The 25,460-nt window shown below is 36.9% G+C and overlaps 1 protein-coding gene across 1 annotated transcript in view; it reads left to right on the top strand.

The window, feature by feature from the left end:
* LOC104451222 (BEACH domain-containing protein B) overlaps positions 1-25,460 on the top strand; it is a 42,671-nt gene that overhangs the window by 8,987 nt on the left and 8,224 nt on the right. Inside the window, 29 exon segments of the mRNA XM_039315126.1 lie at positions 1,325-1,393; positions 3,129-3,566; positions 3,902-4,226; positions 4,667-5,125; positions 5,208-5,366; positions 5,538-5,687; positions 7,512-7,667; positions 7,777-7,818; positions 7,949-8,293; positions 9,456-9,629; positions 9,790-9,950; positions 11,723-11,922; positions 11,925-12,034; positions 12,120-12,552; positions 13,996-14,329; positions 14,474-14,662; positions 17,887-18,148; positions 18,281-18,472; positions 18,555-18,773; positions 18,864-19,040; positions 19,395-19,510; positions 20,369-20,833; positions 20,975-21,188; positions 22,582-22,803; positions 22,906-23,385; positions 23,468-23,794; positions 23,883-24,335; positions 24,424-24,470; positions 24,543-24,636. Coding sequence (XP_039171060.1) covers positions 1,325-1,393; positions 3,129-3,566; positions 3,902-4,226; positions 4,667-5,125; positions 5,208-5,366; positions 5,538-5,687; positions 7,512-7,667; positions 7,777-7,818; positions 7,949-8,293; positions 9,456-9,629; positions 9,790-9,950; positions 11,723-11,922; positions 11,925-12,034; positions 12,120-12,552; positions 13,996-14,329; positions 14,474-14,662; positions 17,887-18,148; positions 18,281-18,472; positions 18,555-18,773; positions 18,864-19,040; positions 19,395-19,510; positions 20,369-20,833; positions 20,975-21,188; positions 22,582-22,803; positions 22,906-23,385; positions 23,468-23,794; positions 23,883-24,335; positions 24,424-24,470; positions 24,543-24,636 — 7,012 coding nt within the window.

The following is a 25,460-nucleotide window of genomic DNA, read 5'->3' as shown; positions in this document are numbered from 1 at the left end:
TAAGTCTGTGCTTTGGAAATAGGAGGTGAGCATTAGTGAGTGGGCTGGCTACTTTGTTGTGACTCAAAGCTCATTGAAGTCATAGAATCATTGTCTCTCAAATTCAGGAATAAAGCTGTGTCTCTTGACTTCTTTAGTGTCAAGATGTGGGCCTCTTGCACCTGTTTGTGCTTTCAAAATTGCTTAGCTACTAGCTGAAAGGCCCATACTATGCACAAGAAATATAGATGAATTTTGTTTTCCTTAAGAATGAAATGGAATCTATTAACGAACACAAATTTTTCAGCAATAGCTATAATATGATTTCTGAGATCATTTATACAAGAAAAAAAGTAAATAAGGAGAAATTAGGCTTCTGAGTTTTTAAGGTATGCAATATATGTGATACGAATGCTACAATCATGAAGTTTCGCAGAAATGCTTGTATGTTGTCATAATTTGTTTATTCCAAAGGTTTGCAAGAAGTTATATTATGACTAACTAATCATGCACTCTTGTATAAATATCAATTGGTATAATTAACCATGCCAATTATTCGATAGTGGGATGAATCTCATGTTCATACGCACGTTATTGTACAAGATTCTTATCATATCATAGAGTAGGAGGTGAGGCATTGGAGTATGAATTACACCACTTAAATTGATGCTTGAAATGGATTTCAAATGGCTATAGGGTTATGTTGTTTACTTGCTTTCAGTGACACTGTAACCAACCTTAAAAAATTTGATTAAGTTATCCACTTGGGTGCTGCGTGATTGTGTTGGATGGATAGACATTTACTTAATGAAATTCAGCATAAGTTGGTTGATTTAAATTCTCAAATGAAAATGATTCAGGGTTGCTTTTAGTTATTTCAAAAGGACTAAGTGCCAAAAGCTGAATAGAGGATTATATGAATATAGTTGGTCAATCAAATCGAAAGGGTTTTCTGGTTTTCTCTTCTTCCGGAGTAAATATTGCTAATAAGAGAATTGAAATCAGAAAACAAGTGAATGACACACATTGTTGACTCAATCCTTTTACTGATACACAAAAACCTGCATAATTTACAAGTGAACCTCAAACTCCATGGAGCATCAAGGGTACTTACGGTGAAGATTTTCTATAACTGAATAAGATTGACAGTAACTGAAATGCGTAGCCTCTATGACGAAGCGGCGGTTTTATCTTTATCCAATGGAGTTGCCATTTGTTTCTCTTGAAATATCTGTATAGAAATGTGCATCAATAATTGTTATTGGATGTGGTTCTGAGATGGTAATCTTCAATTACTGCATATTGATTTATGCTTCAATGTTCTAACATTTCAATTATATTGTAGAGATGAGAATCCTTTGCTGCATTTACTTCGGCTTCATATTCTTTCACTGGAAGTTCTCAGGGAAGCTGTGTATCCTTTATTCAGAATGAATGCGAGGATCTTCTTCATTTTTTTTTTTTTTTTTGGTTGACGTGTTATAGGTGCAGAATACAAGGACCAAGAAGGGAGGGATGGGGGTTGAATTGTTTATTTTGTTAAGTTGGTGTTTATTTCGAAAGAATTCGCATAAGTGTGGTAATTCAGACAATTCAAGCAACAATAAGACAATAAATAAATGAGTTAACAAGAGTGAAGCTTAGATTGATGTTAATAAAGGTTCAGCCACCTTTAGCTACTTTATTTCTTCCAGTTCTAGCAGCCCAATTATGCTTGAATTCACTCATTACACAAATTTTACATAATTGCCCACAGTTTGGCAGGACTTTTTCCTTCCTCTGATCTGATGCCCCTTAGCACGCTGCCAGTACCACTCAAACTGATACCTCATAATGGGAATGCACCTTTTTACTGCACAGTTGAATTACTAGGTTTTCCCTTACACTGATTTGTGGATTCCATGGCAGAACTTACAGCCTCTGATATAGCTCACAGGAGAATTACACCCTCTACTTTTACATTGTGGTGAACTATCTTTCAAATATCAATCACTCTACCCCAATGTTTACAAACAAAAATGAATACTCAAGAATGAGTTAAACAAATTTGACAAACCGCCAGCATAAGGATTACAAAAGAACGGATGTATGAGGTGCGAGAGTAGAAAAACTGCCAGTGTAGCAAAACTTTTCTCAACTTGGAAGTCAAATATCTGTCTTTGAATCGCTCGTCTTACTCTTTTTGAATTTCCATGAGAGTGACAGTCCATATCTCATTTAGGTGTAATAGACTCTGCTTATCTCAGATTGTCCTGGTTGCTAGCTGTACACAATCATCTATTTGTGTGGTCATCCATATATTTTCCATTTCCAATAACTTAGTCAAATAACCTGAGATTTTCCTGCAAACCAAGGCTGTGAAGATCCCTGACAGATGTTATTTAATGCCATGAGCTATTATCATGTTTCACAAACAAGATTTGGTCGGTGAAATTTCCTTCTGCCATCTGCTTCCTTGTCACTAGCAGAACTTGGAATTTTGTCAAGTTATATCTTTTTAACACTCAGTGTTTTTCCCTTTCACATGCATGTCTTTATTTTTCTGTAATGTTTTAATGATATTTTGCAAATCTAGAACATGATGGCTTTTGTATTTTGTATTTTTTTGGGAAAGGTAGCTTTGTATAATTTATGCATTTAATGCATTTCTCTTTTCTCAGGTGCAAATTATGTGCCAGGACTTTCAACTTCTGCCTTTATGCTTCTGTCTTACCACAGTGTTTATTGCATTCCCTTGAATAACTAATGATAGCTCTTTTATAGCCAAAAAAAAAAAAAAAAAAAAAAAAAATCATCATAGCTCTTAATGAGAACTTGTGATCATCACAATGAACAAGGGTGCTCAACATTGGTTTCGAGATATTTGTGACAACATGCCTCTCCTTAGTTCATGACAAACATGTGAACCTTGTCTTTTGTTGTGTAGTCCTTGACTTGGTTACAACTAATTTACTGTTCTTCTTCAAATGATGCCGTTTGCTTTGATTGTTCCCTATGCTTCAGCTTTTGTTTACCATGAAAGAAATTATGTAATTGATACCACGCATTTGTATATCATTAATTGTTTGTCACTCGATTCATGTTTGGTTCTTCTCTTGCTAGTGCTTTCATTAAAACTGTTATGAATTTGCACCTTAACCATCGCACAGCTTTGGGAATCTGAGCAACTTGCAGTTCCTTTGTGAAAATGGAAGAACTCATAAGTTTGCAAATAGCTTTTGTTCTCCTGCTTTCTTTTTCCAAGAACACAAGCAACAGGACAAGGTGTTGCCTCACCAAGATAATTTGGAAAGTGATAAGCAATCCACAACAAATCCTGCATCTCCCATTACACTTCCATCCGATGGCTTCAGTTCTCATCTATGGGTTGATTATATAGTCAAGTTGAGCATCGTGCTATGCTCTTTTCTGTATGCTCCAGAAGATGTTAGTTCTCATCATGTCCAAGGAGCACTTAATCGAGCTGCAATGCCAGGCTATCCTGCATATGGTGAACTTTCAGTCAAGTGGGTCTTAAAGGTTCTTCTTACGGTCTTCCCTTGCATCAGGGTTTTCTCAGATCAAACTGAGCTGCCAAGCCATTTAAGGTAGATAATGAGATTTATAAAGCTGCTTGTCCTCTATATGATTACTTTATTTATGGTGGTTGACATCTCTATTTGAATCTTATGCTTTCAAGTCCAATATTTGAACCTGAGACAGTGGTCTAGTAAAGATTCAGATCCTGATTAAGAAATCTTGGGATTGGTTGATTCTATTTCGAACTTTGATGTCCACATGGACGAAATAGCTAACACGGACTATTACTTGTTTAAATTTTTATTAATAATTACTCAAAAGTTTGGTTGCAATTTGTGAGTTTGCATTCTTTATGTGGTATCATTCCTCTTTCTTAATTTCCTTGCCTGTCTACAATCTGCAGGATCTTCATTAATACTTTGCAGCACTTCACTCTTAATGCCTTTAGGAAAGTTCTTGTTTCATTACCTGCATCGATTGAAGTATTCAGAGATGAGGGGTTATGGGAGCTCTTCTTCTCTGAAAATTTCTTCTATTTTGGCTCCGCCTTCCATGAATCATGTACAGAGATATGCAAAAGTCACGAGGGTTCTTCAGCAATGTGTGAAGTATCTTCCTCCAATTTCACTGTCAATCAATTAAAAGCCAGTCACACAGAAATTCTTCAGATGGAAATTATTTCATTTGTTGAATTGGCTGCAACATCCCGTGAAAGTGTGCACAACTTGGTAGTTCCCTTTTCCCTGTCTTAAGAATTTTATATGATACATGTTTCTATCCAGCTGATGCCATGTATATAGCATACAATAGTGGAATACATTTTGAATATCTGTTTTAGGCATCTGATGCGGTTCACAGCTAGTAATAGCGACTAAGTCTTAATGTCAAATACAGGTATCATGTAGCAATTAATATGCTTTCTAATGGCCATATAATCTTGAAGATTGGACAAATGCTTGGAACTGTCAGTGTTCATGATTTAGTTTTCCACATACTCTGATTATTAGTAGTACACATTTTAAAATAGGATAGAGTCCTTTATGGAAATTTCTTTAGCTTTTTCTTAAGTTTTTCATTGCGGTAAACTGTTATTGTTTTTGTAGTTATCTATGCACCAGTACTGTTGCAACTCCTTATGTTTTTCTTTCTCTATCTCATGCTGTGGCAGCCTGAATTGTCAGTTTTGTTAGATGCCCTTGAACAGTCTGCTTACAACTCCAGACTCTCTAGTGCTCTTGCAAGGAGTCTTCTTCATATATTACAACTTTCAGCAGAGAAAACTCTTGCTTCATTTAAGGCACTTGATGCAATTCCTCGAATACTCAAGGTGGTGTGCATTCAAGCCCAAGAACTTCGACGGTCTAGAAAAACAGGGCCATCTCTTGGGAGTAAGGAAACAGTGGTTCCTGCTCATAGGGCTCAGGAATCTGATTCATCTGATACAGCACAGAATTGGCAGAAAAGTATGGAAACGGCCATGAATATATTCTCGGAGTATCTATCGTCAGATGATGAGGCAAAGTTATCTATTTTGGTCGGCAGCACATCTGTTGATTGTTTATTTGATTTATTCTGGGAGGAGGATTTGAGGCGCTGTGTGCTTAATCACATTCTGGACCTCATGAAGGTAATATTATTCTCTGTTTAGTGGACAGGCTTCAGTACTTTCTATGGCTCAGAGACTTACAAAATTTTTTTTGCCTTCCCAGATTGTTCCATCTTCTGTGGAAGATCAAAAGGCAACCTTGTACTTATGCTCTAAATATTTGGAAACTTTTACTCAAATAAAGGAACAAGGGAAAAGCTTTGTGGAGCTGTCTATTGATCTATTGGTTGGAATTAGAGAAATGGTCCAGAGTAATTTGGAGGTAAATCTGCTTGTTCCTTTTTTTTTAATGTTCCCTGTCCAGTCAGTTGGCTGTATTTGGGACAACCTCAGCGCCAGGGTGAGAAGGTTTGTGGAAGTGCAGTAATTTTTTCCCTGTCAAGTAAGCAAATGGGCTGTTTGTTGTCTGACTGAGGAACTTGTTTGTCTTCAGTATTATCAGGCTTTGTTTCGAGAAGGACAGTGCTTTCTGCATGTTGTTTCATTATTAAATGGTAATCTTGACATGGTCAAGGGAGAGGAGTTGGTTCTGAATGTCCTTCAGACTCTCACTTGTCTTCTCGCTGGTAATGATGTCTCAAAGGTAATGCTTTGTATATAGTTGATAATGCATTTTTACTCTTATCTCATATGGTGCTTTGAAGTTATTTTGCTAGTAATACCATTACTTTGTCCCCTAAATTTTGGTTGAAATATTCCTTCCATTAGACAAGCTGCCAGGGCATGGTGATAAGCAGAGCATTTGTAGGTTTTAGCTGGTCATATCATCTCGAGACTTAGCTCTGTATATTTCCTTTAATAATATATTTTGGATCATTCCATCTTTAACGACTTTAGCCTACGGCCTGTAACGTCAAGTCCTAACATCCTCCTTTGTTTATCCTACCTCTGTGCAGCTACATTAGATATTGATTTTCCAGCAGGTAATCTAAAGATGACAATGGTGTAGATTATCATTTCACTTTATGCACTCTTGGTTGTTCTTTCACATTGTTGGATCCAATAACATATTTGTGGCTGTGTTGTGTGGGAAGGTTATAACTTAAAGTTAATTTATGATCTTGTCGAGAAATCCCTTTTTGTTTCAAGAGCAGTCCTGGTAATTTGAGTGCATAACTTTGGATATGCCTTACTTCATGAAGTATGGAACATGGAATAACTGCAGTGATACAGTGAGATTGTGGTGCCTTTGTTTGGGCTTGCTAGAGAGATGCACTAAGTGGATCTGTGCCTTTGGAATAACTTTTACAAGTATTACAGTGCTTGTTATCTTCCATCTTTAAAATTTTCCATTTGGCTATGGTACTAAAACGTTGTCCCTATCGACTTGAATTACATTAGTCCCTCCAGTCAAGTGACTCCAGGTCTGCAATGGAGAAATTGGATAAATTCAGATAGGCTTTTTGTGACATGCTCATATATTGGTTATTGCTATTAAAGAGTTCAAGGTCATTATCTTCATCAATTTCAGAGATGCTGTTCCTGTGGTTATGGCAACTGTAAAGTAGGAATATCTCAGGGATAAATTAGGAATTCTGTGCTTTAAGTAATAATGTTAATCTAATTGGGCAGTTCTTTGGAGAATGAGGATACTTAGAGTGTTTTCATTATCTACTGACTGATGCTTAATGTTTTGGCTGCATTTAGTAGTGATCTTACTCAAAGAAAGTTAATGATCTCATAGATAGTAGGTTGAATTGTTGGGGTTTACAAAAATTGAATTGCCTTTCTAGGCAAATTGGTACTCCTACAGAGGCTGTACAAATTGCTTAGTCATTTTAGCTTGAAGGCACAGCAATGGCGTTTCTGGTTCCTTATTGATGGAAATATTTGCAAAAACTTCCTTTGAAATTAGTAGCTTCTAATCCTTCCTTATTGGAAAGAGCCTTCAGGAAGAGTGTTGATTGTTTCTGATCCTTTCAATAAAACTGAGGTTTGATGGAATCATTTGAACATCGAGTGTGGTGAGGACAACAGTTTCACAGTTCTAGTTCATACTTTGCCCATTTATTCTCATGCGAGCACATCATTTTTGTGAAACCTGCGCACAGTATGGTGTGAAATTTTCAACCGACTTTTGTTGGATTTTCATGAAATAACTTTTTTCATTAGGACAACCTATTTGGCATATGTTTAATGAGTGCTGATCATGGGTAACCTCTATTCATAGAACAAAAGAAATATTTTCACGTAGATCCAAAAAATGAGTAGGTCATTCTCAATATGTTGAAAGATTGAAAATGACCTATCTATAAGTAGGTTTTCTTATTCTGAGCATATTCATTTTGTTGATTTGACATAATCTTTCTTTGTACTATTTTTCTGACCCAGTAGAAGAAATAATCGCTGTGCAAGAACTTATAATTGCTAGGTTGTTCTGCTATTGGATTTCTCTTCATTTTGGCAGATTGCATTCAGAGCGCTTGTTGGCAGTGGTTACCAGACACTGCAAAGTTTGCTACTGGACTTCTGTCAATGGCAGCCCGGTGAAGCACTCCTAAATGCTCTCCTTGATATGCTTGTAGATGGAAGATTTGATGTAAAGTCTAACTATATAATCAAGGTGACTCAGTGATGCCTCTGTTTTTAGAAAGTCGCAAGAATTACAAAATGAGATTTAATGCTTCTGCTGCTAAGCCATGATCTTTTGCTTTTCATTTGTTTTGACTCAGAACGAAGATGTAATCATACTTTATCTCAGCGTTCTGCAGAAGGTTGGTAGTATAATCTCCTCAGACTCGGTGAATAAGGGGCTATCTACATTGTTGTTGTGAAGCCTTATAGCCTTATATTGATAGTTATTGCAAGCAATTAATGTTTTTACCATATTCTGTGGTTGGGCAGAGCAGTGCTTCTTTGCGTCATCATGGGCTTAATACTTTCCAGCTATTGCTTAGAGATTCCATATCGAACCGAGCTTCCTGCATCAGAGTGGGAACACTCAGTTTTCTTCTCGACTGGTTTTCTCAAGAAGATGATGATCATGTCATCATGCGGACTGCCCAGTTGATTCAGGTCATGGGTGGTCACAGCATATCAGGGAAGGATATTCGCAAAATTTTTGCTCTTCTTCGCAGTGAGAAAGTTGGAGCCCGGCAGCAGTATTGTTCATTACTGTTGACTACTGTTCTATCAATGCTAAATGAGAGGGGACCAACTGCCTTTTTTGACCTCAGCGGTAGTGATTCTGTAAGTGTGCACAGCAATCATTGGAAGATATGAAGAGAATAGTCTTGCTTATGGATTAGGTTGTGAACTGTATTTGTTGCCTCATTGCTGGGTCTGCCCATCATGGAATATCGAATCAGTGTGATAGGAGAGAAATATAGTCCTTGTCCAATCATGCCTTCCTCATACGGGGAGGGACTAAAGTGATATCGGATTTATTGGTGAAGAGAACAACATACTAGATGTGAATGATGCTGGGTCTTTATTTGGTTAATATGGACAAGCTGTTTTCCATCAAAAAGATGTCTCCTTGCTGTTTTTTCCTTTCTGTGCTTTTTCTCCTTTTTTGATGAAGATGGGCAGGGACCATATTTTTCTTTGTGATGTGTGTCACTTGGTGAGCATCATAGTTGGATTTGATGGTACCCTTGGTCAATCTGCATTGCTCACCTGAGGATCTGATACTTTTTGGAGCATTTAAATACTTAACCACGCTTTCGTTTAAGTGCTTAAGCTTTTAGAGCAATTGGAAATCCTACAAAATTTTCAAATTATTAGAGCATGATGTCTTGCATTCAAATCTCTCAAGACTCCTTTGCATCCTCAAGATAGTTAATTTCTACCCTTAGTGTTAGGCCAAATACAAGCCTACATGTGAAGAGTATTAGAGCATATTAATATCAAATAATACCCAGATCTTATTATTTAAGCTTTAAGAAAGTTGTCCTGATAGAATTTTTTTTATTTCTTTATTGGATTTCTATCCACAGAACTAGAATTCGACTTGGTTCTTTAGCTTATTGTTTGTCGGCAGAGCAAATCATTATCAAGGGATATAAATCAAATTTGGTCAAGCTCTGCTCAAATGGGACTTTTTTCACATAGGTGTCTTTCATAAGTCACTTATGAACTTATGTTTTTCCTAGGTTTGGATTAGTTCAGGCTAGTCATTTTAGTTCCATTGGTAATATTGTGTGGACCTGTAACTTTCACAGATTCCCAATCATGTGACGTGGTGGAGAGAAATAGCCCAAGAAAAGATAATAAATATGTAACTTGATGGACTGTTGTGTGATTAGTATACAAATTCATCTATGCTTCATCACTTTTCTTGTGCCATTAAGCATGCTTGTTATATATTTAGATATATCAACTGATCTTTTGCTTTTTTGTTTTGAAGCAGGGTATCCAGATCAGATCACCTATACAGTGGCCTCTTAATAAGGGCTTCTCTTTTTCATGTTGGCTTAGGGTGGAAAATTTTCCTAGAAATGGAGCAATGAGTCTTTTTAGTTTTCTCACAGAAAATGGAAGAGGTTGTGTGGCTCTCCTTTCAAAGGATAGGCTAATATATGAGGTACACATGTCTCCTTTGGTCTTAGTCATTTCTTGAGATGAATTTAACTAACTTTTCTAGTGAGATATCACTCTATATTGATGTGTTGAATATGAAAATTTGTGGTTCTTTGTGCAAGCAGAGCTGACACTGATATTTCTTATGTTCACCTTTTCTGCAGTCAGTCAACCTTAAGGAACAGTCTGTTGGCCTGCAAGTTAATTTAGTGAGGAAAAAATGGCATCATCTATGCTTAACACACAGCATCGGAAGAGCATTTTCTGGGGGGAGTCTTTTACGGTGTTACTTGGATGGTGATCTTGTATCATCTGATAGATGCAGGTTTTGTTGCATCCAATTTTTATGATATTTACTTCTTTTCCCTCGTGTAGGATTTCATTTCTATGGACATTGCTGTGAGAGAGAGCGGTGCATATGCACTTCAATCTCAAAATGCTGTCCACATTAAAACTGAACCACTTAAAAGGATGATAATAAATGCTGTTTAATGAACCATTGGATCTGATTTTACTGTTATATCTGGTGATCTTAACTATAGGGGCCCTGGTTAAAGGGTATGTGCGATGAGCATATGTTGTGTAATGCATTTCCATTCTGGTGACATTATCCTTCTTAGAACTCAGTGACTAAATTGCACATAATTCTTTCGAACACTTGCCCTGGCCATTTGATCTACTAGCTTTTTTTTCTTCTTTCTTCAGCTATGAAGTTAATCTTTTGTATACCTCCTGAATGTTACTCAACACTAAGTTAGGAGAGGGTATACTTGTTTTCTTGTCAATTAAGAATATTGAGGTAAAATAGCTTTGTATTGACAAATTGATACGGTAGCGGATGAATGAAAGCATGAAAGAATTTTGAGAACACAAGATTTTGTATCAGAAACGGGGGTTAATTAAGAAAAAGAGGCTGTAGGCACAACCTTTGAATTTGGCCCAACCTTTCAGTTTTATCAAAGTATCTTATATACTTATCTTTATTGAAATTCTGGCTACTTCGAGTCTACTGTTGATGTTTTCCTTCAAGAGGATGATGTGGCAGATGGAAATGCGGACTCCGTGTCAATTATATATGCCAACATGGGCGCATCATTTTAAAAGCAAACATCTACTCCATATTGTCCAATTTAAAGGAAAAGATGAGAACAGCACTAAGCAAATGTAAAATAGAAAATATATCCTTCTTTGTTAGTATCATCGACTATTCCTTTCTTTTTTGACTGTCCTTAGAGTTGCTGAAAGCTGAGAGGATTTGCTTCAATCTGTGTTTCGGTTTTGCAGTCTTTCTCTCCGTAAGTAAAAGATTCTCTTTTCACCAAGTGAACAAACAAAAAGTCAACGTCAATATATATATGATATTTAATTCTATAATTTATTTTCCCTCATTTCATTTGAAGTTATTCATTCTTTTAGGAACCTTCAGTGTCAAGGATTGGTAATTTGTAAAAGCAGTTGCCAGTTGGTGATTACTTTGAAATACATATATAGAAATTATATTGTAAAATGTTCTTTAGTTGCACAGAGCTTCTCCCGGGAATGTCTCAAATCGAGTTTCAGTTGCTCCTCGCAAATAAGTAGATGAAGAAACGAACTCACATTCCAAAGCCTCTCTCTCTCTCTCTCTCTCGCATGGCTTAGTCCCCTTGGTTTTCTTCTCAGTGGATTCTTCACTTCTCACTGAATTAGAAGAGCCTTTTCTGTTTTTTTGTGGGTTTACTATTTTTTCTTTGCTCTTTGTTTCTTAATTCAGACAAATTTAGTCTACCTTGGCTTTTTTGGAGTGATGTGCATTCCACATGGCACTTTTAATTGAGGTGCAGCATTTCGATAGTATTTACCACTTAAATGTTGATGGAAAACTCTAATACCAGACTAACAGGACTAGACTCGATGGACTAAAATATTTAGTGAGTTGTGAGAAAATTCAAACATCGGGCAGATTTGATGATCAGAACAAACTATATGCTTTTCCTCCCTTTAATAACCCTAAAGATGGTATGTTATATAACACACATATGTACAGTTCTAGTTATTAAGGATGTGAGATTGTCTGACTTCCATTTCTTTCCTTTGCTTTCTGATTTCATAATTCAGGTATCCAAAAGTTAATGAGCAATTGACACATTGTACCATTGGTGCAAAAGTCTCTTTATCCATTAATGAAGAAGATGGTGTTATTGAGTCCAGAAGTTCGTTTGCTTTCCATGGTCAGATTGGTCCTGTTTATTTGTTCAATGATGCTATAACTCCCGAGCTGGTTCAGGGTGTCTATTCCCTCGGACCCAGCTATATGTACTGTTCCTTGACCATGAAATTGCACCTTTCAGTAACAACCAGTTTCCAAGTGGGATTCTTGATGCTAAAGATGGTCTTGCATCCAAAGTTGTATTTGGACTTAATGCTCAGGTAATTTACTCTGCATAGAGGAGTTCCTATTATCCTCCGTTATCTGTACTTTAACAAATTCATTGGTATTGGTTTTCTTTGTCAGGCTAGTGATGGCAAGAGATTGTTTAATGCATCAGCAGTGTTGGATCATGCGTTGGATAGGAACTTATTTGAAGCGAATGTAATGGTTGGGACACACTTATGTTCAAGACGCTTGCTTCAACAGATAATATACTGCGTCGGTGGTGTCTCAGTCTTCTTTCCTCTGATAGCACAGTCTGAGAGATATGAACATGAGGAAAGTGGAGAATTTGAAAATGCTTTGCTGGTTCCTATCACGAAAGACCGCCTAACAGCTGAAATTATTGAACTTATAGCTTGTGTGTTGGATGAGAATTTAGCAAATCAACAGCAGATGCATATTCTTTCTGGCTTTTCAATTCTTGGATTTTTGCTGCGATCAGTTCCTCCTCAGCAACTTAATTTGGAAACTCTCTCAGCCTTGAAACATCTATTCAATGTCATCGCAAATTGCAGTATGTATCATGAACTTCTTCTTGCTTTTACTTAATCAGTGATAGTTCTTCTTATTACAATGCGAGTTTTATAATATGATACTTCATTTCATATAGTGATATCTATGAAAGCTTGCCAAGGAAGAAATTGTGTGATGTTCTTTTAAAAAGAAGAAGATTTTATGTGAGAAAGGTACCATGCCCACATACAAGGTTATGGAGAGAGAGTTGAGATACTCTAACAAGCTGTCCAAATTTTGAAGTTATTTATCCAGTAACCTAAAACTTGAAACCAGTAACTATCTGTTCATGATTGTTAGAATGTTCAACACAAAAGATTAAGGTACCAAAAGGAAGGAGACTTTATGTATATTTGGCCCATTAAACTCCCCGCATTCATGCAATGAGGGATAACACTTTAATACTATCTCACTTGTAAACCTGACTAAAACCATATGAAGAATGCACATGGAACTGAAGGATGGGAACCACACGCACTAATTAGACCTGGGACACGTGGTTCTAATGTTATGTGAGAATGTCTAATCCACAAGCTTAAGCTACTAGGTGGAAAGACCATGTGTATGTGAGCCCCATTGAAACCCCAAATTCAAGAGATGTGATATAACCAGTTTGAGATATTAAAAGAATTAGGCTCTAGACTCTGAAAAGTCCTCAAGTTTCTCCTTTTCCAAGTAAACCAAGTAATTGCTGGAGAAATAACAAGTATCAATCTGTTCTCATTAATTTACTGAACCCTAGTTCTTCCTTAACACTGAGCTTTGGCCAAACGAACACCTAAATGTCCCAAATGCTGCTTTTTGAAAGGAATTATATGAATATATTGGTGTTGCTTATGTCTTGTGAATTTTATGGGAAGTAATTCTCTATGGTGGCATAGACCAACCTATTCCTTTTCGGACAAGAAAACCATCCAAACTCCCAAATGAAGCTTTTGCCTTGTTGCTTACATTCCGAAGGTGTCTGTTGCGCGAATCATATTGCTACCTATCAAATTTTGGGTTATGTTTAGTTGTTCCAGGAAACAACATGATAAAACTGTTTGTGTTGCCAGTATAGTCCCATGTTCATGTTTGCTGATGTCCATATGTAAATTAAAAAGAAAGTTTCAAACGTTCTAAGTACTGAGAATCAAGAATGCCCAGTGAAATAATATATACCCACTAAGTAATTTAAGACTAAAGCATACGAGTATAAGCACAAAAGTCCTGAGGAGGAGCAAGATGAGTTTAATCCGTATGGCTACTACTTTGTGTGTGATTAAAGTCCTATTGTACACTGCTGTCTGCTTCTGATAGGTTTTTCTACATATCTGCTCTTTGCCTCAGTATAGATAGGTTAGTGCTATGTCTTATGCCCCTTTCCTTGTTGCAGACCTCTGGCCCAGAAGCTGCTGACATCACGATTATCTGTTTGTATTGACTTTCTGTGATTGCTTCTCAGGTTTGGGAGAAGTTCTTGTAAAAGATGCTATTGCTGGGGTATTTCTTGATCCTCTCATATGGGTTTATACGGCTTATAGGGTGCAACGTGAATTATACATGTTTCTCATCCAACAATTTGATAATGATCCAAGATTATTTACGAGTCTATGCCGGCTCCCACATGTGATTGATATCGTACGCCAATACTATTGGGATGTCAAATCAAGATTTTCCATGGGAAGCAAGCCCCTTTTGCATCCTGTTACTAAGGAGATTGTTGGAGAGAGACCTACTCAAGACGAAATACACAAAATTCGTCTTCTTTTGTTAAGTCTTGGTGAGATGAGTCTTAGGTATGGTCTTCACTTGCCTGTGCTGAATTGGCATCTTCTGTTTCTAAACACCACATATAATTCAATAAATTCCATCTTCCATCTACAATTGTTACATCTTGTTGTGCAGTTGTCATTAATGTGATGTATCTGGTGAATATGCAGGCAAAGCATTATGGCAGCAGATGTTAAAGCTCTTGTATCTTTCTTTGAGAGTAGTCAAGACATGGCGTGCATTGAGGATGTTTTGCATATGGTAATTCGTGCTATTTCGCAGAAACCACTACTTGCTTCCTTTCTCGACCAAGTGAACATGATTGGTGGTTGTCACATTTTTGTGAATCTTCTCAATAGGTATGTCTACCTCTATATAGAATATGAACTTATAATTCTTAGTCAGTTTTCTGCTTATGAGTTGGTTATTGTAATTTTCTTTTGGGGTTGTAAGTTTATTTGTGTCTTCAATTTTACTTGTCTTGGCATAAGAATAGTGGTAGTTCTGTAAGTTTTTATTGTTGTCCTGCTTATGAGCAAAATAGCTTTATATGGGTTTAATAAAGTGACCATGATGGCGTGAGATACTTTTAACTTTCTGTAAAGGTTATTCTGAGCTTAATTATGCCGTAGTTGAATGAATGACATGGCAGATGGTGCCAACTTGAGGTGCTTTACTCTCTTGGAAATAGGTCGGTGCATCTGTTCTTTACATAAGGTTGGGGCCATTTTGCTGGAATCCCTTTAACATAAAAGGAAGACTAAGTTTACTGGATCTTCCAGTTACTATCCTATCTCCTATTATTAATTTGTTTGTAAAATGTTTGATAGCCTCTAACAAGTATAATCAATTTAACAAATCATGTACCATGAAGGTCTACAATTATTTTGCAAACTCTGCTGACATTTTCTGAAGCTACAAGTTTCTTTTTCTTTTATCATATGCCTGAAGTTACAAATGTGTATTTGCTAGGAAAATTAGAACATTTGAAGTGTGGATAGCATGGTGGTACAAACTCACATATTATCTTTTAAGCTACTATATGTGGATTTATGGAATAGCAGTTTCAGCATCTTTCATGTGTAAAGGAAATAAATTTTTTATTTAAGGAAAATCAGTCCTTTGTACTTATGACAGTACGTGGCAGTTACAGAAGGATGGTGCTAACCCTTATAGAAGCTGTCGTTAATTATTTTAAATACCAATTTGTAGTGCTCAATGGACCTTAAATACTTGCAAGGGCTATAGAATCTTCTAAAAGATAGTTTGAACCCAGGTAGTTACTCATATTGTAGTGTGGAATCAGCATTGCAAGTACAGAGATTGCAAACTGTTTTCAAGAGGCTTAATTACAGTAGATAAAGTGAATGATAATGGAGAGAAGGCGAGGAGATCAAGAACCACTGGTCTTCCTTCCCAAAGCTGAAGTTAGAGATTGTTAATGGGGTGCATAGATGCAAGTTACGCTCTTTGATTGATATTCAGTTCTCTGTTTATGTACAGAAACTTATTCAGCCTTTTGTGTATGGTTTCATATTAATGCTTTCGTGTTGACAAATTCAGAATCCTGCTCCAAATTTAGTCATGGAGGCAATTTTGTATAAAGTATTTGCCTTGAGGAAACTGATATATATATGATTTCAAGTTTTACTAAAAAGAACAAGTTTTGTGCTTTTTATTGTTTAATCATATTTGAATGATAAAATAATTAACCTGAATAAAGTACTGAGATTTTTCATGCTAAGAAGTAATATGTGACAAGTCAATAATTGATGCATATGCGTTCAATAGTCTCTTGGGAAGCTAAGTTTGGTTGAAATGTCCTCCCTATCATTCTGTCTCTGAGTCTCAAGAAAAAAATCTTTATGATAAAACCTTGAAGGTTGCTCAAAAGTTTTTATTGTTGTACGTTTTATAAAGGATTCTGTAAATAAATAAATTTTGGTACATTAGAAATGTGCAAGGACAACAATTGAGAATAAACACGTGAAACAGAAACCAGAGCACAAGGAATCAGAATAAGAAGGTCAAAGTTGAATAAAAGAGTACAACACAGGATCAACCGAAGATTCTGAATTCTGGAACAATCTTTTATTTTCTTTCCAGCGCCACATGAGACAAAGTGGTGCAGCAGTCCAAGACTTCTTAGAAATTGAGCCTCCTACATAGGCATTCCAACAACTAAATAGCTTAGTGGCTGTCTTGTCATGACCTACCACCTTAGACAGTCTGAAATGTGGTTCCGAAGCTGAGGGCAATCAAAAGATTCACCTGAAGTTTTTGACAGGATTACTGCCTAGAAGGTTTTGATATAAGGTCAAAAAATATAGTCAAGCTTGTGAACCATACTATAAAGACTTTATGACCAAAGTAAGCCATATTAATGGGTCGAAGGCTTAGTTATTTTAGCTTCTTCAAGGAAAAAGTTACTTATGGACTTACTGTAAAATGAAGAAGGTTATCTAGCTTTGGGAAATTGTGAAAAGATTTTATATGATTAGCAAATGACCTTTAATGTCTATATATTATTTTAAAGATCTGGGACACTTGGTGTTAAATAAATGTCAAATTTTGGGGGCTATGAAGTAAAAAAGTGTTAGTCCTCCAAATAGCTTAGTGTTTCTATTCTAGAAGTACTGAAATTTTATGAACTAGAACTAGAATTAAACACAGTAATCTGTCAGGTTTTAGGGCATTGTAAGAACTATACATAAAAAGGGAAAAGAGAAAACGGAACTTGAAGTGCCAGCACAACACCAAAATCATGCGTGCTTGCTATGCCATATGTCATTTTGGGGTAAAGAAGCTTCTCTCAGTGGAGTTGAGAGAGAAGCCATCACCACCGGCTGAGAAACACTCTGACCCTGGACTAAAGTGTTTGTTCCTGAAATTTCTGCTAATCACAGGGCAATCTTTTCTCTCAGCTTCTCGTTGTTTTTTGGCTGCGCTTTGAGTCACAACAGATGAGAAGAGAGAAATTACCAAAACAACTCCAGCGACAAGTTTGCAATTTAAATTACGACATTAGCGAGTTAAATGAGTCAAGTCACAACCATTTCCATTGAATCACATTTCCTTTCTGGAATAAGTTAGATTAGATTCCCATAGTTGAACTGATTTCTTGTTTCAGATCATGATATTGATGCCTAGTGCTACTGTGCAATTGTTGTCTTGCAACTTAATTTCTGCATTGGAAATTGGAGTAATTTGGGAATGTGCACCGTAGCTTATGTGAAAAGGTTGGCATACTTCTTATAGTACTGAGAGCTTATATAAAACCTTGGAATGATGTTGAGAGTGAAGTGTCAACATGTGACTCAGTTTCATCACAGGCTTAATTAATTATTAACATCAAGGAAAGTTGTTATTTGTTTTTCGCCAAGGAATTTCAATTTCAAAAATGTGACTTGGGAGCATATTTCTGCTCATGGAATGGAGATGCATGTGATAAGCTGTTGCGTTGTTACAAAACTCTTGCTTCTTGTGTTATCCTGACTGCTGAGAGTAAACTAAGCTGCATTAAGCTAAACCATGGCCATCTTGTTGTCCTTCATTTCTTGTTTGTTCTACCAATTTGTTGTAGGGACTTTGAGCCTATCAGATTACTCGGCTTGCAGTTTATTGGAAGACTATTGGTTGGAATTCCATCTGAGAAGAAAGGAACAAGATTTTTTGGTCTAGGTGTCGGAAGATCTAGATCACTTTCAGAAAGTTATAGAAATATCAGCACGAGGATGCAACCAATTTTCTCAGCTATATCTGATAGACTGTTTAAATTCCCACAGACTGATAATTTATGTGCTACTTTGTTCGATGTCCTTCTTGGTGGTGCTAGCCCAAAGCAGGTCACAAACTTTTCCTTCAATTTAGCTAAGATATTTTATGTCTTATTCCCTAATGCTCTATCTGGTATAACGAGACTCTTAAAGTGCTCTGGAATATTTTTGACTTATATTTTCTGCTTGTGACATTGACAGGTGCTACAGAAACACTACCAGATCGAGAAGCAGCGAACCAAGGGTAACGGCTCTCATTTTTTCCTTCCACAGGTGTTAGTACTCATTTTCAAATTCTTGTCGGGCTGCAATGATGCTTCTGTCAGAATGAAAATCCTCAGAGATCTGACTGATCTGCTTGATTCAAATCCATCAAATATTGAAGCTCTAATGGTACTTCTAACCATGGCTATAATTTGATTTCCTTGTTTAATCTTCCGATTAATATGCCTTATTTATATGTGTATTTGTGTAGGAACATGGATGGCCTGCATGGTTAAGTGCTTCTGTTAAGCTTGACTTTATGAAAAACTACGGAGTAGAGTCCCTTGGAGATGGTGAAGGAGAAAGAAGTGAACAAAGTCTTGTGAGGAACTTATTTTGTGTAGTTCTTGCTCACCATATTCATTCCGTTAAAGGGGGCTGGCAACAGTTAGAAGACACAGTGAATTTTCTGCTAATGCATTCAGAGCAAGTATGCATTACCAATGATAGTTTTGTGGATAGTTTCTGTATCTTTCTTTTTACTCTGTTTTATTTACTTTGATTCATTGTATTCTTCCAGGATGGCATGCCGTGTCACAAATTACTACATGATATATTTCATGACTTAGTTCAAAAGCTGGTGGATTTATCATCCGAGGAGAACATGTTTGTTTTCCAACCATGTCGAGACAATACACTGTATCTGCTAAAACTGGTTGATGAGATGCTTATATCTGAACTTGACAACAAACTTCCGGTAAGCAAAGTATTGAAGTCTGCTTTTTAAGTGTCACTTCCGGTAAAAAATAAGGGCTTCATCTTTGGGGGAAAAAAAGCAAGAATAGAAATTGGGGGGATCATGGATTTCCTCTGGTTGTTGCTCATGAAAGAAGGAATATGAAATCTTTTTTCTTTGGACACCATGCTGATTGAATGACCAGAGTATTTCTACTTTACAGCACTTGCTGGTGCTTTGCAAGTACCTCATGGGATTCCTATGTTATCGCGTGTCTTGCAATTGCAATAGTACAAGGAGTGTTAAGTACAACTCACGATAAATGAGAACGCCGGATAGAGCATGACAGACTTTTTTGTGTTGTTTTTCTTGCAGTTTCCCGCTAGTAGCTCCGACTTTACCTTGGTTTCCTTAGATTTAGACAGTCACAAAGAATTTAGTAATGCCTTGCAAGAGGTTCTACGAGGAGCCTCTAATGAATCGCCATCAAGGTGAGGTGATTTCCTGCTTTGTATTCAAGGGGAGTGGTCACCTTTTTATTTGCTTTTATAATCTATGACAGTCATGCTTTTGGTGGTATTGGGGGTTATAGCTGGGGATACCTTAGCTTTACATGTCTTGAAATTAATTGTTGTAGTACTCGAGCCATGCTTTTTCTACATATATGTCTTTAAACTAATGGACCTTAGGAATGATGTGTTAAGAAGCATTAGTGAACTCTTTTGGACTGGGAAGACATGGAGTGCTGGTAGTTCTTGCCATATGTTGTGGGTTACTGAGATTGCTCTCATGCCATTGGGAATTTAATTCATTAATTTTAGGCATCTAAGATTAATCCAATTAGTACTTTTAGAGCACGTTTAGTTGGTGTTATTAATTTTGCCAGAATCAATCAGCTTTTGTTTTTAGCATTAGTTTGTATTCTGCTTTTGCAATGGCTCATCAAATTTGTACAAATGAATAAGTTGGATGCATCATTGAATAGGAAAGTGACATTCATGACTTATAGGCATCTAGGATCTTTCAACAGATCCAATTAGTTCTTTTAGAGTACATTTAGTTGATGGTATTAATTTGCAAGAATCAATCAGCTTTTGTTTCTAGCATTAGTTTGTATTCTGCTTTTGCAATGGCTCATCAAATTTATACCACTGGATAAGTTAAATTTTTTCTTGAATAGGAAAGTGACTTATCTACCAGAAGAAAAAGAAATTTAAGATGGTTCCTAAATTTTCTTTTAGGCCATAAGATGGTTACTTAAATTGATAGTTTATATTTTGCTTTCACAGTTTAATTTTTTTTATTTGGTAACGATTTCACAGTTTAATTTTATGTTCTCTTATCTCCAGAAATCCACAATTTGGCAAGCAGCCATCTGCAAAAGAAGATAACATAGAGGGGGATAGGTGGTGGAATCTGTATGACAACTTGTGGATATTGATCAGTGAGATAAATGGCAAGGGACCAAGTAGAATGTTGCCCAAGTCATCATCCTCAGTGGGTCCGTCTTTTGGCCAAAGAGCTCGGGGCTTGGTTGAATCATTGAACATTCCTGCTGCAGAAATGGCTGCCGTCGTTGTATCGGGAGGGATTGGAAATGCTTTGGGTGGAAAACCTTCTAAATCAGTTGACAGGGCAATGCTTTTGAGAGGGGAGAAGGGCCCCAGAATTGTCTTTCGGCTTGTGATTCTGTATCTGTGCAGCTCTTCTCTTGAAAGGGCTTCGCGTTGTGTACAATTGTTTGTTTCACTCTTGCCTTGTCTTATGGTTTCTGATGATGAACAGAGCAAGATGAGGCTGCAACTTTTCATCTGGTACTTTGCTTTATACATCTCAAAAGGATTCTAGTTTTCCAATGATATCATCTGTTATCAGCAAGTTTCCTTACAATTTGTTCAATCCCTATAATGTTTCTCCATATTCTGAGTATATTGCTTTTGTTTTATGGTTGCCAGGGCTTTGCTCTCCGTCAGGTCCCGCTATGGGATGTTGGATGATGGTGCTCGTTTTCATGTTATATCACATGTGATTCGAGAAACTGTTAACTGCGGGAAATCCATGCTTGCTACAAGCATTGCTGGCAGAGATGATCCATCAGATTCAGGAAGCATTTCAAAAGAAAGGAGCACTATACAGAATCTAATCCAGAAGGATAGAGTGCTTGTGGCCGTGAGTGTTACTAAATTTAAAGTGCTTCACTGCATTATTAAGGATTGTCTTGGTGCTACAGTTGCTAGCATTCTTTCCCTGTCTTTTATAGGTTTATGTTATGTTTTTTCCCCTTTAAAACACAGACTAGAAAGAATTGGTATGATTTCATAGTGACTATTCAACTTAGTCTACCTCCAGATCTATATATGCTGAGGTAAGAAATATCTAAAGCATTTGTCACCAGTGCTAGCATATACCTCCAAGAGCCCTATTGTAGAGGTGGCAATCTCTGACTCAACTCAAGGACCCCATCCTATCTACCGAAAAAGTGACTAGAGCCAACCTCAGATTGCTAAATAACCCAGTCCAATATAAATCTGTGACAAAATCCAAATATTAAATTATCAGAGGGTGACCTAAATTTAAACCTGAAAATAACCAAGTCCAACATCACCCTGAACCTGAAATAACATGTACCTGATGCAACATGACATGTCATGGTATTTGATGATGATCTGGATGAACTTGAAACCAGAGAAATATTGAAATGGAATTATTTGAAACCTGAGCAGACCAGGAATTCAGCACTATGAGAATCCGACCTGACCTGCATATGAAGAAAGTGAATCTTGAGATGATTGGAGAACTGATTACCTGAACCCAGATTGGACATGTACCTGAGATGGTAGAACCCAAAATGACCCAAAGAAGAATACTGTTAAAGTCGCGAGTTGTACTCGTGCATCTGTCACCTGTAACCCTACCCGCCTGTAGACAAGTGTTCTCCTTCAAATCCTTTGTTTGAATCTTCCACACCATTTCCATTTAGTTTTATTTGAAACAGAATATGAGCTGGCCAATTTGGCATACCATTCTCATGACCTAGAACCCACCTAATGCCACTGGAGTAATTCAAGACCTAATGCATTCTCTTGTGTGTTGCCGAAAGTCTACTTGAAATCACTGTCACACCTCCAAATCAGGGTATTTAGGTCTGGCGCACCGTTTTACCAGTTCAACTGGTGGTCAAATTAGTTCAAACCAGGTTTTGACCAAAATCTGTTCATGCAAACTAAACGGACTTGGACTGATACCTGTAGGATGGTCCTGCCCAGGTTTGGAATGACTGCTTATAATGTTTTAAGTCAATTTTGGTGTAATGTTTTTGTTCAATTGCTTGCTACATGGATGTCTTTTAAGGCATGAAATGCATGACATATGTAGCATGAGATTCGGTGACACAATGGCATGATATCTGCCTGCTGCATTTGGAGAAACTGTTTTGTGTGTGCACGCCCCTCATGAAGTTTGCTTGACTTGTTCTTGAGAAGTTCAATATCTTGCGGAAGAGATAAAAAATTACATGAACATTTTTTCATTATGAAACTTAGTGAGTTGTTGACCTTGCTAGGTTGCTGATGAAGCAAAATATATGAAAGCTCTGAAAACAGATCGTAGCCGGCAGTTGAATGAGCTCTGTAGTAGGCTCGAGGAGATATCCTCTGCAGAACTTAGCAGCAGTAGAACTTTTGAAGATGAGATTCAAAGCAGCTTTAATAACATTATTGCTTCTGATGACAACAGAAAAGCTGCTTTCCAGCTGTGTTATGAGGAGCAGCAGCAAAATGTCGCTGTATGTGGACAGTGGACATCAATTATATTTTTTTCCTGATCCTTTGTCTCTTTCCAATTCCAGATGCTAATATATATAATCATCTATCTTATGCTTCAACAGGAGAAGTCGATGCATCTGTTCCGCATTTTAATTGATGAGAGAGGTCCATGGTCTGCTAATGCTTTTCCAAATAGTGCTGTAAGGCATTGGAAACTTGACAAAACAGAAGATAGATGGCGACGGAGACAAAAACTAAGGCAGAATTATCATTTTGATGAGAAACTGTGTTATCCTCCATCTATTGCGCCTCAGGACGAAACCACTCCTCCTGTAAATGAAAGCAAATATGGATTTGCGGGACATATTCCCGAGCAAATGAAGCGTTTTTTGCTGAAAGGTGTGCGCAAAATTACTGATGAAGCAAGTGCAGAACCAAATGAAAATGAAGATGAAGTGTGTGTGCAGAAGATCTCTGCACCAGAGGATTCTCCAGAGGCTCAACATGATGTAATTGTAAAAGATGGTAACGATCACAAGGATTTTTCTCAGGATAGAGTAGATTCTTCTGCCTCCTCTCCTGAAGCTGAAATTAGTGATGAGGTATGTTTAGTTTAACTTAGCAAGCACCAAAGTTTGGTGGAAACATATATGAGCATTCCTCATTTTAGATCCTTATTTTCAGGTTCTGATTTCAGCTCCATGTGTACTTGTGACACCAAAGAGAAAAATTGCGGGGCGTTTGGCTGTAATGAAAACTGCTCTGCATTTTTTTGGGGAGTATTTGGTGGAAGGTACTGGTGGCTCTTCTGCTTTTAAGGATTTTCAGCAGCCAAGTAACTCTGATTTGTCTAAGCTTGATCAAAAGCAGAGGTTTTCAAAATGGCCCCCTCATATTTATATGGAATCTGATAAAGGGATCTCTTTTAATGGCTTGGAGTTGCTTAGCGAAAATGTGCATCAGAGAGATTTGAAAAATCTTAAGCGTCATCGAAGATGGAGTATTGGGAAGGTTAGATGGTTATAGATAATTACATGTTTGCTTTTAATACTATATTATAATTGGATCTGATTGTGTTGCCCCTCTTCTCTCTTTCTAGATAAAAGCTGTGCATTGGACTCGTTATCTGCTTAGATACACTGCTACAGAGATTTTCTTCAGTGATTCAAGTGCCCCTATATTCTTAAACTTCACCTCACAAAAAGATGCAAAAGAAATAGGAACCTTGATAGTCACAACCAGAAATGAATTTTTGTTCCCGAAAGGAAGTAGTAAGGATAAGCATGGGGTCATATCATTTGTTGATAGACGGGTAGCTTTGGAAATGGCTGAAGCTGCTCGAGAGAAGTGGAGGAAAAGGGAAATTAATAACTTTGAGTATCTAACGATACTCAATACCCTCTCTGGAAGATCTTACAATGATATAACACAGTACCCTGTCTTCCCTTGGGTATTGGCTGATTATTCTTCTGAGGTTCTTGATTTTAACAAGTCTTCAACTTTTCGGGATCTAACAAAGCCTGTTGGAGCTTTGGACTCGAAGCGCTTTGAGGTTAGTTTTTGTCTCTGTTGGAATGTTACACTGACCAGTAGACTAATCTACTTGACCCCCTTTCAACTTCATGGTTTGTCACATACAGGTGTTTGAAGATAGATACAGTAACTTTTGCGATCCGGACATACCTAGGTACTATTCGAGCCAAACTACTTTATTAAACTGCTAAGGTTACCTCTAATCGATTTGTCACGCATTTATCAGTTTCTATTATGGGTCTCATTACTCGAGCATGGGGATTGTGCTTTATTACCTCCTGAGACTGGAGCCTTTTACAACTCTTCACCGTAATCTGCAGGTATGCTCTTGACAATTCCTTGAGTGTCTTTGTGACAGACTATTTTGTTTTGTATCAATGATGTGGTCTTGTTGCTTGTATGCTAAAACGTCGTACATGTTGCTCTTTTATATGGTGGCAGATATTATAATTTCTTTTTCCTAGTGGTGGTGGTGGAATTATCAATAAGCAAATTTTGTCCATCTTACAGTGCTGAACTATTTTTAAGTGATAATGAAATTTAAATCCTTAAAATGTTCTTTCATGTTGCTGGAACTATTGCAGTACTTGCCACGGATTAGTGTCCTTACGGAAAAAAAAATAGTAGAGTTAATTATTGACATAATTTGAAAAAAGCAAGGAGCAATCCCTCCAAAACCCTAGTTAAAGTCAGCAAAAAAAGGTGTTCAGCAAAAATATGATATATATAATTATATATATATCTAAGAAAATGAAATATACTTTGAGTTTCCTGTGCAATCAATATGATTTTTGTCCAACTGTTATGAGCGTTTGTCAGATATAAATGATATTATTCCTGTGAAATGGTCAATGCTTTTTTTTATTGTTTCCCCTTTTGGATATTGATGGGCTCACTTTTATTTATTGAGATATGAAAGAAGAATAAAATTGTGTATTTTATTGCAAGGTAGAAGTTGTGTATCTAAAGGCCTGAGATTTGCATAATAGCAGAGTCAAGAAGTGTAAATTATGACTGGTTATGTAATTCTTTATTTTAACATAAAATAACTTCTATTTCTATTATATTTGCTTCCATCCCGAGCTCTAATGTTCATTTAGTTATCACTGCTTTTTCCTTGATATTACATGCGATAGCACAGAAA

The sequence above is a fragment of the Eucalyptus grandis genome, chromosome 6, assembly GCF_016545825.1.
Source record: "Eucalyptus grandis isolate ANBG69807.140 chromosome 6, ASM1654582v1, whole genome shotgun sequence".
Classification (NCBI taxonomy): domain Eukaryota; kingdom Viridiplantae; phylum Streptophyta; class Magnoliopsida; order Myrtales; family Myrtaceae; genus Eucalyptus; species Eucalyptus grandis.
Note: the sequence above shows the minus strand (reverse complement) of the source record. Positions and strands in the feature narration are given on the sequence as shown.